The sequence below is a fragment of the Aptenodytes forsteri genome, unplaced genomic scaffold, assembly GCF_000699145.1.
Source record: "Aptenodytes forsteri isolate BGI_AS27 unplaced genomic scaffold, ASM69914v1 Scaffold311, whole genome shotgun sequence".
NCBI lineage: Eukaryota > Metazoa > Chordata > Aves > Sphenisciformes > Spheniscidae > Aptenodytes > Aptenodytes forsteri.
In genome coordinates, this window is record NW_008795860.1 from 459,902 (window position 1) to 473,174 (window position 13,273).

General features: G+C 40.7%; 1 protein-coding gene across 1 annotated transcript in view; it reads right to left on the reverse strand.

Moving 5' to 3' along the window:
• Positions 1-400: 400 nt before the first annotated feature.
• Positions 401-13,273, reverse strand: part of GLP2R (glucagon like peptide 2 receptor) — a 44,944-nt gene continuing 32,071 nt past the window's right edge. The window contains exons 10-13 of the mRNA XM_009283991.1: positions 11,120-11,208; positions 9,367-9,505; positions 2,889-2,930; positions 401-724 (exon numbers count right to left, since the gene is read on the reverse strand). Of these exons, the coding sequence (XP_009282266.1) occupies positions 401-724; positions 2,889-2,930; positions 9,367-9,505; positions 11,120-11,208 (594 nt within the window). The remainder of the gene's footprint in view (positions 725-2,888; positions 2,931-9,366; positions 9,506-11,119; positions 11,209-13,273) is intronic.

Below are 13,273 nucleotides of genomic sequence, written 5' to 3' on the forward strand. Positions count from 1 at the left end.
ACTCCCCTATGAAAAAGAAAAACAAACAACTTCTCTGTTATGTGAGTAGAATGGCAGTCAAGCATGGATGAAGCTGCTGGGACACAACGTGTGTGTCCAGAGTCAACTCATTTCCAGAGTACATCCTGCTCCCCTGTGTACATCTCTTTCAGCATCAGTTATCTTCCAGACTGGTCAACTCAAAGCATTTTTTGATCCAGCAAACCTCTTCTACCCCAGCCACACAGGTTAGCAACATCCACATCAACATTTTTCTCAGATTAAGAAAACTGGGACAACTGGGATATTAACTGCTTCCTCCTTGCATTGCACATCCCAGAGATCTGTACAGTCTGGAGGTGAGAGAAGATCTTTCAAAATACTGTGGCTATTGGAAGGTGCTGTCCTGGTGGACAGCTTTCTAAATCTCGCTTTCTTCGAAGACTTCCTCAGTTGTCTCTCCAGTGGTGACTTCTCCTTCACTGCTGTCTGACATGCTTGCCCGTGGATGAGACGGAAGAGCACAGCCTGGCTCTGGGCTGAGATCTGTCCTCTGCTGGAGCTGCGTGACCCAGGGCTCACTTGCCTCCAGGCACAAGTGGTGTTTGCTGCCGAGGTGCTGTTTTTTTTGTTTCTGTGAACATTTCCTGAGGTATTTTATGTTTTCCCCAAGAAAGCAGGGTTTACAGCCAAAGGGATCTGCCAGCAGGAAGCGGGACCACTGCTTCTGGAGCTCTGCTTTCACCTGGCGGGAGAAAAAAACAGTCTGTCCATAGTGATGTCTTGTGACTACCCTGCAGTCCACTAACCCAAATGCTAGTTGTAAAATGAGAGGGACTGTGGAAGTGCTGAGCTTCCTGCCCCTTTGGGGTGTACCTCGCACCTGGTGAGGTCCTTGTAGGGTAGAAACAGACTTGTTTGCTAAGTCAATCTTAAGAGTCCACCCTCTTCACTCTAGTTTAGGAAAGTTTTTCCTAGCCCCTAAATCTCTGGTACACTGTGATCCTAATGTGTGTGTGTGTGAAAGCTTAAGTGACTTTCATGTTTACAGCCTGATGAAGTGAGGAGGAGGAAAGCTCAAGAGCTGTGGAAATGAGGACCACGCAGCTTTGCTGGAGTGTTGTGCTTGGATATCTGGTTTGTTTTCTTAAAGCTTTTTATCTGGCAGTGTGCCTTAAATACTCAGCGCTGAGTGTTGCGCTGCCTGCATCACCCGAGCCAGCACTGCAGACGCTGGAGGGCAGGCTCCAGTTCTGCGCAGAGGAGTGGGACATGCCCTTGTTCTAACCAGCAGGCCCTTTGGCCTGAGAGCTCAGCTGGACCAGGAGGTAGAAGGCCAAAAGAGGAACTTTTAACTGCTGATGAGAGATGCTAGCAATTCTGTGCCATTCACAAATGTTAGACAAGTACTCCTGTATTGCATACAAGTGCCATCTCTCTTTTTTATTTAAGTACTTCCAAAAATTGCTCCAAGTTTCCTTGTTAAATATTAGAAACATGTGGCCTACCTTTTGTATAAAGCCCATCTCGTTTGTTTCACTGGTGTCCAAATTCATGTGCCTGTGTCAGTGTAGTGTTTACCATGCCAGCTGGCTGTGCCAGGCTCTTAAGTGCTACTGATGCTGGATACGTGTCTGTTTATTGCAAGTAGTGGAGGTCTGCACCCGGACCAAATATAAAGGAAGTACAGACAGTGAGATTCAACTTAGAAAACATTTAATATTAAGTAAGATCAATTCCACAGCCTACATAGCATTTTTTGAGGTAGCTTGTAGCAAGTCGGTGTGATAAGGCAAAGGCAGCATGCAGCTGTGATGGTGATGAAGGCACTGGGTTGTATGGGCAGGAGCAGAGCAAGTAAATCAAAAGAAGTGATTGTTCTCCCTTACTCAGTAACTGTTAGACTACCTCTGAATACTGCATCTAATTTTGGGCCCCCAGTACAAGAACTGTGTTGATAAGCTTGACCTTAGCAGCAGAGATCAGGGCTGGAGCACTTGCCCTATGAGGAGAGGCTGAGGGGCCTAGATACTGCCTATGAGGAGATCATGGAGGAGATGGAGCCAGGGACTCTACAGAGGTGTTTGGTAGGGACACAAGAGACAGTGATCATAAATTGAAATAAATAGGGGAAGTTCTAAAAGAATATGTGGAAAAGATGTTTTGTCCTAAGTACAGAGAAGCACTGGAACAGAGCACCAGAGAGGTGGTGGAACCTCTGTCCTTGGGGGGTGTTGAAGCTCAGCTCAGAAAAAGTCTCTACAAGAAGCAGCTCAGCTGGACAAAACCCTGAACAACCTGGTCTGAATTCAGTCTTCACCCTACATTGGGCAGGAGGTTAGCTTTCTCTGCTGTCATCTCCTTGCATAAGAGCCATCACTGATCTGCCTAAATCCTGGCATGGAGCAAATTGAACCCCCAGCTGTCCCTTGAGGCATAGCAGAAGACAACTTTCAGACAAGGAATCCCCTCACATCAAGATTAGGGATGTCCTGAGCAGAGCACGCATGAAATTATTAAAGCACCCCAAATTTGGTCACTTCACATGGACTTTAGGGGTAAACTAAGAGAGGGTTTAGCCTGGTCAAACATGAAGCCTGGGATTCCAGCTGATTAAAGGAGTGGGGTTTAGGTGGCTGACCGCAAGCCTCTACTGGTATTTCAGACACCCTAGGGTATCCGTATCTCCACAGTGCTATAGCCACTCAGGCTTCAATGGAAATACTTTGCATTTGAATCCCAAACCTGTGAGAGGTCTTGCTGTTCTCTTAGTACAAAACAATTATACCAGTTCAAAAGAATGCACGCATGCTCTCGAATAGGCAGAGCTAGTCAGTGTGTTCATTCTTCTTGGTGTCATTAATATACTTTACTAATCAACTAAAAACTTCCATAGCATTGTCTCTTACCTCTCCATTAGCAAAGCAATATAAAACTGCTACAAAAAAACCCTGTAAGAGAAAGACAGTAAGAGGAAAACGTTAGAGTGTACAGGAAATACCTGAAGTCTTAGTTTAAAGATGACATTAGTGTTAAAGCTAGAAGTGTAAACAATGCTTCTTAATTTTAAAAAACTAGTTGCTTGTATTTACTTATTATTGAAGTACCCATTAACTTGTTTTCGTATGGTGCCTTAGCAAATGTAGGGCACATTTGGTGCAGATGCTAAAGAACAAAGACTATACAACCCAGTTTGACCTTCCATGTTAATCTTCATTTTGCTACCACATAAATTTTTTTTTTCAAACTACTGCTGTTATGCTGTGACTGCTGCTATTTCTAAACATGGCAAAACAAAAAAAAAGCAGCTTGGGGTCTCATATTATCCATGTGCTTGTTTGAATTTGCGAATGAGACTACTGAGAGGAATCTCATTTGGGTGCTTTTTAAAAATTAGTGATATATTAAGTGATTAGTGTTAGTTTAAGGCTCAGCTGTATTAAGTGTTGTGGTTATTTTGAATTGCCATTTTTCCTTTGAAATTGGTTTAAATAAACACCTTTAAAAAAAAAAATAAATCCTAGAGATAAAACTTGTTTTAAACCAAACCCAAAATTACTCTTTCCATTTTCCTCCGCTCTGTCTGTATTTGATCTCAGATCAAAAAAGCTTACATGCATGCGTCTCAGCCTAACTGTCTGGCACAGATATGCAGATTTATTACCATTGCTTCAGGAAATGCACTTCTTTTGGTATGTCTAAACGCATCTATGACACAAGTTCTGATGACGAGAATAAATACTGATGACTATCAGTCCCAAGGTAATGTTCATATCACAAGTAAAATTTGTCATAACCATATATAATACAGCTGACAACATTCAATTGTTGTCACGCTCGTACTTTTCCAGAAATGTTTTTCTCAGAAAAAAGCTTAAAAAGAAATTCACATACGCAGCAGCTTCAATATTTTTTATGTTATCTAGTATTAACCAATAGCATTTTGAGCCTACTGTTAATTTTCCAACAATCCTAAAAGGTTTGGAGACATTAATTCCTTAAGTATATGTGCAGTAAGTATGAAAAAGAACAGTTTATCTGCCACAACAGTGGAAATGGGGGCACGAGAAATAGCAATCACAATTGCTTTTTCCATGTATTTTATTTCTACTATATTTCATGTTTCACCTGGGTTACAGCAGCAAGATATAGGTAATTTTGACATGTCATTTATCAATGTTTTTATATAATCCTCTGCATCTGAATTATTTCACAGAAATATGCAAAAAAAACCCCCACAAAATATTGTGGTCATTAGAGTTTATATTATATGACATTTTACTATGGGGATATAAATTTTAGAATAGTAGTTATAGAAGACTCAGAAACCATGGAGAGAGGTTCTGACGGATAAATACAAATTTAATAGCTTAAAAAGCAGCTTTTTATGCAGAACTACTTCTGCACCTGGAGATAGTTCTCTTTTTTGGGTAGGAAGCCCATGAAAATGCCTCTACTGGGTGGGGGTTTTGTGTTCTGAGCATGAGCTCTAACTTTGGCCTCACAGGCACCACAAGCAGAAATCGGATCTAAACTACATGGTGCTGCTAAGTCCTGTGTCTGCTAAGCCTGATGATACCCACTGCCAGAATGTAGAAGCTCACCAGATTAGGAGAGGACTTTGTGAATACTAGTGGCACCTCTGTGTTGAAAGTAAGTTTGTAAGTCCCTATGTGAATTTAATTCACTGCTGCTGCAAGATTAGAACATGCAGCGACAGGCAGAAACACTGTAAAATCATACCAGAAGGTGGAAAATTTAGTTGATTATTCATGTTTGATGTTCATTTTATATCCTGATTTCTTTAATACTTCCTCATATTCATTTTTTTTGCAATACATGAAACTTCATACTTAGAAATCTTTCCTGTATGCCATGACTTCTAAGGCATACATTTTTAAAATGATCACAGTGTGAGGGAAAAAGAAGAATCAGAAATTCAGAAGAAATGTTCATTAGCATAATAACCAATAGGAAAAGATAGGTGCACGTGTAAGCCTCACAATTGTTCTTCAGTTCTATTGACAATGGCAACATGATAAATTACTCATTAAATAACTGGGTTTTATCCATGAGAAACCAGCATTTTTTCCTGTGGCCAACAGTTTGCATGCACCAGTAAGCCAAGATGTTTAGATTGCTCCACTTTCTAAAGCAAAGAAGCATCATATCTACAGCAGAACTCGTATTTAGAATTTAATTTTGTGCTCCTTGAAAATGTTTGAGTTAAAACCTCCAGATGAGATCCCAGAGGTAATTGTTTTTCTTTAACAAAACAGTTTAACTGCTTTTTAAAACTACTGAGAAGATTTACAGACTAAACAAATGTAATTGTGTACAGTTTATGTGCTTTTTTGCTAATCCCTTCACAAATAATAGTGTAGCTAAAAAAGAGAATCTGCAGTAAACATTGTCTAATATCTTTGGGTATTTCTAAAAGAAGTTTTGCTTCTACAGCGTGCCATGTAGCTGAGCGTGTGCATGTTCCTCTAAAAGGAATGAAATTTGTGTTTTCTAGCAGGGATGAGTAAGCTATCTTCTATATCAGATTTCTTTGTACAAGCCAGTAAATAAAATTTTCACTTAAAATGATTCTGTGTTTCTTAAAATAACATCTAGTCACTGCAACTTCTCCAAGTAAGGATATGTCTAACTGAGGAACATGTACTTCAACACCATGTCAGCAGGCCCCCTTAGGGTGGTGGCTCTTCATGAACTCCCTTCTGCCTGCCTGGATATTTTTCTCCTCAAGCTGTAGTGGAAATTTTTCATTAGAGTGTCAAAGCACTGATGCATACATACGCCAGAGCACTGGTGCATACATACAGGTTAAAAACCAGGATCACCATAAATTGTGGGAAAAGTGCAATAATGCTTTGATGACTTCATGTCTCAGCCTGTAGAAGAGGGCAGACGTATGTCAAAGTAGTGAGTTAGTGAGTAGTAAGGACTTCTAGCCAGAGATATTGCTGGGTACCTCATTAAAGAAGGGAGACCTGGAAACTGCTGTCCTGTCTCACCAAGAAGGTCAAGGCAGGAAGACAAGGGTAAAGGACAACTTTGCTAAGCAGGTAGTTTAATGGGAGTACTACCTGAAAAAGTCATTACTCAGCAACTCTGCAGAACACAGACTGAAGCAGACAGCCGTGCTTTGTGCCTGCAGAATGACTGGCGTGTCCAGTTCTTAGCCTTTGTAAACTGGAGGGTAAATAGTTACAGTGAAACACGTATACTTGTGCATAAGCGGCTATCTGAGAATCACCATTTAGTTTCAGTAACAGCTTGCTGTGGAATTTGGTCTATTTAGGATTGACCATTGTAATGGAGTGTGGCTCCTTCACACCTTCATGCTTGCAGCCAAGATAGGAGGGTGCAGAGCTGCCAGAGCTACACTCTCATTCTGTCGCTACCTCAAGTTTCTGCCTACTTACACGCTACTAAGGCAGGATGACTGAGGGGGAGTCAAGTGCATAAACATCTCTAAAACACTCTGCTGACTGTATAGGTGAGAAACTTCTTTTCCACCTACAGATGCTAGTCCATCTATCTGTTCCACCCATGTGAGTGCTCTGACAAATTTTCTCTTGGCTCTAGAAATTTGTTCATGAGTACAGTGCTTTTTGTGAGTGTACATATAGGAGGCCATAGTGTCACTTTGCAGATACGGTGAATGAACACATCCTTTAGGGAAATGAAGCCCAAACTTTGGATGAGGACAGACATTCTCATAGTTATGATTTTTGGGTGTAGAAAAGCTTGATACACAGACATTTCAAATGGAGTATTGCAGGAATGAACCTCATTTGTTATTCTTTTGCCTGAAGAATTGTTGCTACTTCCTGAATTGCCTAGTTCTTTCAGAAGACTGCAAGAAAGCTCTTTACTCAGGAAAGTTAAATTGCTAGCTGATGTCCTTTGTGTGCCTTCTGAGAGAACTAGATATATGGCAACTCCATTAAAAAGAGACTCTCTTAAAATCTTAGTTAGAATTTATGAATGACATCCCATAAGGACTTGAACTTTATGGAGTCTCCTTTTACAGTTATTTGTACCCAAAATGGGAAGAGTTCTCCTGTTGGTCAAGCCGAAGTGATTACCAGGAGGAAAAACAGCTCCCTATAGAGATACGGGAGACAAGACACAGGTTTACAGGTGTTGACTTTCCCGGACTTAAATCTCTGGAACCATGGGAGGAAAATGTAGAGGTGATGTTTTTATTGCTGGGAGAAAATACCTAAAGTCCTTTAACCACTAGGAACATGGCAAATATAAGCATTTAAGGATTAAGAAACTATGTTCAGTGGGGAGTTAAATGCTGCGACCCAAGGTTGAATACTCAGGCCTACACAAGTGCAATTTTTCTGAAGTGTCAGATTAAGTACTAAGCTCCTGAATATACTGAATGGGGTGGAGGACGGGGCACTGGGCACCTAGACTGGGACTCACAATAGTGCAGTAACTGGAAGCTGGGATGCAAAGCAACCAAGAAAAAAATGACAAAGCAGAAAATGCAACTGCTTCAGTTATTCCTTGCGTGGACTTAGACACCTGTGTTAAGGATCCAGCTATAGTTATTGAGTCAATGCGCTTTTCTTCAAAGGAGGAAAAGCTGGCTGTTGTGATATATCCCATATTTTGCTCAATAACCTGGAAGTACAAGAAATACCTAGTGCCTCACTACAGGCACAGCCATGCCCTAGAGTAGTCATCCAGCTAGCAGCCTCTCTGGGTGGAAGCACATCTGCACCTTCTCTTGAATCAAGGCAGGTTAATATTGATTACTGCCATGTCTCATAAGGCCATGAGTGGCAGTAAAGGATGAGTAAGGCAAGTGCTGAGATATTCTGCTCCTTGCTTCTCTGATTATTTTAATTTTCTCTTACCTTTTTAAATCTATAGTTATTTAATGTAAATGGTATCAACACTCAGGGGCAGGTGCTGAGACCTCAAAGTGTCCCCTTCCCAGCCAGCTGCTCTAACCACTAAGCCACAGATTCAGATTCTCTTTCATCCTCCTTCCTCTCAGTTCATTCTGCATCTTTGGTTGCTGGCTTACACAGCTTTGGGCAGGAGGAAACGGTGCTGTGCAAGCCTTATTGGGCACTTCCCTGGAACAGGTTAAACCATCTCCTAGCTGAGGCCTGTGTTGTCTCCATTTCCCGGAGGAGTGCACTAATCAGGGGTCTAGTGTGCAAAAGTGGACTTTTTTACTGGTGCCTGTTCACTGAATTCATGGTGGGTTTCTATGTTTCACTTCTGATGCATTAAGTGTTTTGTTGAATTTATACTTAAACCCATGAAAGAGACAGAAGCCCCAAATTGAGTTCCTCAAAAAGGCATCTCAGATGACATCTTTGATGCCTATTTGTCGACTATGGAGGCCTGAGGTATACAGGTGCCTGAAGTATGTAGGTGTGGTTTTGGCATAAAAAATGTCTTTGAGTTTTTCTCTAGGCTTGCATGGAAGTACCTCTGTTACAACTGCTGAACAGCACACAACTCAGGTGAGTCATGGCCCTGACAAAGTTCCTGTACAAGGTGTGTCTTCAACGCACTTGCTTGAGGGCATTAGTCTGGTAGGCGTACCCAGAGTGTGTCCTCTAGGCTGGAACCACACACAAAGCGGTTCCTGCTTATCCTTCACATGCTTCTCCTCACAGCAAATGTTTTAACTCTGCTTGTTGTTCTCACAGCATTCAGATCTGCATCTCCTTTCATCAAACTGCCCCAAATGCAATGTAGTCTACATTCAACTCCTTTTGGAAAAAGTCCTAAAAGGTAAGGACTGCCCCACAGGCCCACTGTGTCAGTGATGTGTCAGTCATGAACTGACTGTCCCAACTACCCAAGCTAGAGCAAAGCTGATCCTTGTATCTCCTGGTGCAAAGAGCCTTGACTGGTTTTTGTTTGTACAGTGGCACAACAGCAAGGTCATTGTGGTGTGTTTGAAGTATGCTGGACATGCACTATGCACTGAAAAAGATGAGTCCAGAACCAACTGTCTCCTCAGCGTGACTGCAAAGTCAACAGATCACCTGAAAATCTTGTTAAAAAAAGCCACCCAGTGCTTTTTAGGAATTAACTTATGTGAAACATGTATTTTAAATAGACCACTTTAATCCTGTTTTCAGAACGGGGGTCTGTGATGAACTGTCACCCATTACCAGAGAACACAGGACACACTGTTTCTGAAGATGTCAGACTCCTTTTTTGGTCTTTGGGACTACCATATTTTGAATATGCAGTTTGTGAATTTTTTATCTTGTCACTGTAATAGTGACATTATGGGTTGGAGCATAATATTAAATAAGAATACTGTATATCTGTGGTATCTATAGGTGAGCAACATATATGTGTGAATCTATGACCCTTAAAAACAGTACTTACATGAAATGAGCTCATTGTCAGCTGAATGAAAAGTCTTATATGTCTTGAAAGTCCTTCCACCTGTTCATCAGTGATGAAGGTAAATACAAATTCATGGATTCCCAACAATGGAATCAGCACAAGTGTAGATCTTGCCAATCTTTAAAAGAAAATGTTTGATTATAGTGATTTTTCAACATCCTTGGTGCAAAAATCAAAAATTCAGCTACAAAGAAATGATTCCAGAAATATTCCCTCAGTATTCTGACTCTGGAATGGTATTAGTAATTTTGTGATTTTGAGGACAAATTCCCAGATACAAATTTTGGAGCACACTATCAGAAAAGTCTGTACAGGAGGGAATCTTGGCTTTGGGTTTAAGGTGAAAAGTTAAGGACAAGAAATTGAACAGGAAGGCCACTATCATCAAACTTATGCTGCTAGGTAACAGAAAAAATATTTACACAGCTAAATATGAGTGATCTGTTAACAAGGTTCTTAGACCTTCCTATCACTGCTGAAAACTTTATGTAGCTGCATAGAAAGTTTCTGCTGTACTGTTGGCAGTCATCTACTTTTTAAAAAATGCAACCAGAATAATTTTTATGGAAGACAATCTTCTTTAACAAGCCTGGGTACATGTTTGCATGGATGAAAGAAGAGATCTCAAAAGAAAGCGAGTTCTGAGGAAGACTTGCAATGTAAGGAATAGCTTGAATCTTTGAAAGTTTAGCAAAATTATAAGCAGTAGAAAAGAGAATATAATGCAAAACATTAGGCAATGTTAAATACAGGCACTGCTGTCTGTGACTATCATCACAATAATCTTCCTGTAGCAATCCAGAGAATATAGCTGAGACCTTTTGGACCTTGAATGTTGAAGGAAAATGGAAATATGCTTCTTGTTAGGGATTTAATACTGGAATTTAATAGGAAGTTAATAGTGGAATTTCCATGCCCCCCTCCCCCTTCCCAGTCCTGTTAGACAATGAAATAATTCATCTTAGTAAGGCAGGACTGTAGTAGCAGACAGGGATTCACAATGCTTTGATTAAAAATACTAAGAACTGGAAAGAACTGGGATGTGGAAAGCAGTTAACAAATCCTCAGGTTTTCATTGATTTAAGTGCAGTTTTCACTGCACCCTTAGCTCCTTGCAGAGCAGCCTGACCTTGCTGTTCCCACAAAGTGGGAAGATGTTTGTGCAAAGGCCAACCCCAGGACTTTATGTAAGACATGATGTACCATTGAGACTCTGGCCAAGAGAGCCCACCACCAGGACCTGCAAGAGTGCAGGCTAAGGATGATCTCATTTGGGTTTACAGGAGACCAGGGACATTCTTGAGTCAACAGTGTCTGTGAAAAAAGGTAGATCAGAAATGCTAATGTCACCTAGGAATGTTCCACACATCTTCTACACCTCCTTTTCTTTTGAGGACCTTTAGTCACGCTCAAGGAAAAAACATGTCACAGCAGTAGAGGCCACAGGTGTACAGTGCGGATACCTGAGAGAAGAGATCTTACTGCATTGCAAAGTCCTTGAGACAATGCCTATAATACTCAGCACACACGCGCTGACCTGCTTTTACCTCTCATATAAGAAAATGTTTGTGGAGCCTGTTTCCCCAGATGGCTTTTCTATGTCATACTCTGAATATCTGTTACACCTGGTGGTGGTAGGTAAATGTATAATCTGCAAGGGCAAACTGGCAGCCTTCTGATGTTGTGAGAAAAAAAAAAAAGGGCTAGGACTTCTTTGTTATTTATTACATACCTGTATTTGTAGTCATGAAAGCTCATTTGCTGAGCTTTTAGTTTGGAAATCAGCATCCTGAGAATTTTTAAGAAGATGCCAAAGTTAACCTTGAAAGAAAATACATATGGGTTACTTACAATAAATACTATGACACTACTCATATAGCTATTAAAGAAATGCAAAATTGATATTAAACACTTGTAAAACCTGTCACCGAATAACCGGAATGCAGTTGGGATCAGGATGGAACAGAAGCAGGTTATTACCACAGCTGCAACAGAGACCACAGAGCAGCAGTGACAGACTCTGCTGGTATCAAGTCTCTCCAAATGAGGCAGTTAACAGAGTTTATGTACCTTTAGGTCATACAACTCTTCACCAAACCATGACAGGTAAATGGGATGTGGTAAAAAACAGCAGTGATTGCAATTCTTCAGATAAAGAGGCTCTAGACAGCCAGACAAGGAAGCCCTGGGCATTCTTTTACAAATAATTCACTCCTTTGTTAATTAAATTGTGCTGACTTGGCCAAGACCCACCTGCAAATATTTTTCTTCTAATGAAGCATGCAAATGCCTATGAGGCTTTAACTGTTTCGCTCCCACAAACCAAAAGCCCTATGCAAAAGAGTTATTAAGGTTGCAAAGTTGAGAAACAGCATTGTCTTATTCAGCCTGATTTACTTATACATTATGATACATGATCTTCCAGTACAAAACTACATTTTAATTTTAACACAGAACCCTGCTTCCTTATTTTGGGGATAGACAATTATTCAGGACTACTTTTCTTGTCTTCTTTCGATGTGTAGGTATTACTGCTGGAACCCTAGTTCTTGTTCTGTGTAAAGAATCGAACACATACTCTTATCACCAAATGTGCACAGATATATCTTTAAAACATCACAGGGTGATAAGAGGATATTATTCCCTTAAAAAAAAAAAAAAAGACAACTAAATCATCAATAGATGGAGGTCCAAAGTGTAAGATCTCACCAGTTAGAGGTGTTTTGGTTTGATTTTGCAGAGCGATTAGCTTCAACGTTATGTTACTGAGAGTATCATACTCGTTATTTTAGCTGCAACTGGAAGTGCTCAACCCTTACCCCATCGGCTTTCTGGACATTCAGAAAGCAAAAACCAGTTGTGATATTTTGCCTAGCACTGTGTATGAACTTGGGGACAGAGACAGGGTTGGAAAACAATTTTCTGAGGCAGCATTGAACTACCTTAAGCTCAGGATCATCCTTTTTCCTCATGAAGAGTTGGAAAACAATTTTCTGAGGCAGCTCAGGATCATCCTTTTTCCTCATGAAGTGCTGTCTTGTCATTCACACATCTCTGTTACTAAAGTGCATGTCTTGCAGACTGTGCTCTCCTGTTTTATTCTGCAGCAATAGTTCATCTTGTGGGCATCTCTTTGGACAAGTTCGGGGAGATATAGATGTGCACATGTACAAGAGGGGGTAAGTTACCTTTAAATGGATGACTCTACTTCTGGTCTTTCCTAAATTTTAGAATTTGACTACTTCTTTTACTATAATTTTTTGGTTTTACAAATACAAAGAATTCATCATAGTCAACACTGTAAAGTTCTTCAAAAGTAGAGCTAGTGAGCATTTTCCATCCAAAATTACTTTTGTCTGGAAAATTTGGTTTATTCTAAAAATGATTTTCCATTATGAACTTCTGCTTTTCACAGAAAACACTAAAACTTCATTGAAAATGACTGCCATAAGATTGAAATATTTTTACTCTTGATGTTTTATAGAAAAGACAGAATTTTCACTAGAACATGGAAGCAAAATCACAAAATCACAGAATGGTTAAGGTTGGCAAGGACATCTGGAGGTCACCTTGTCCAACCTTCCTGTTCAAGCAGGGCCACCTAGAGCAGGTTTCCCAGGGCCATGTTCAGATGGCTTTTGAATATCTCCAAGGATGGAGACTCCACAACCTCTGTGGGCAACCTGTGCCAGCGCTCGGTCACCCTCACAGTGAAAAAGCATTTCCTGATATTCAGAGGAAACCTCTTGCTCCAGTTTGTGCCCATTGTCTCTGGTTCTGTCACTGGGCAGCACTGAAAAGAGACAGGCTCCGTCCTCTTTGCACCCTCCCTTCAGATACCTATATACATTGTCCCCATGCCCCTTAATCTCTCCATTCTCCAGGC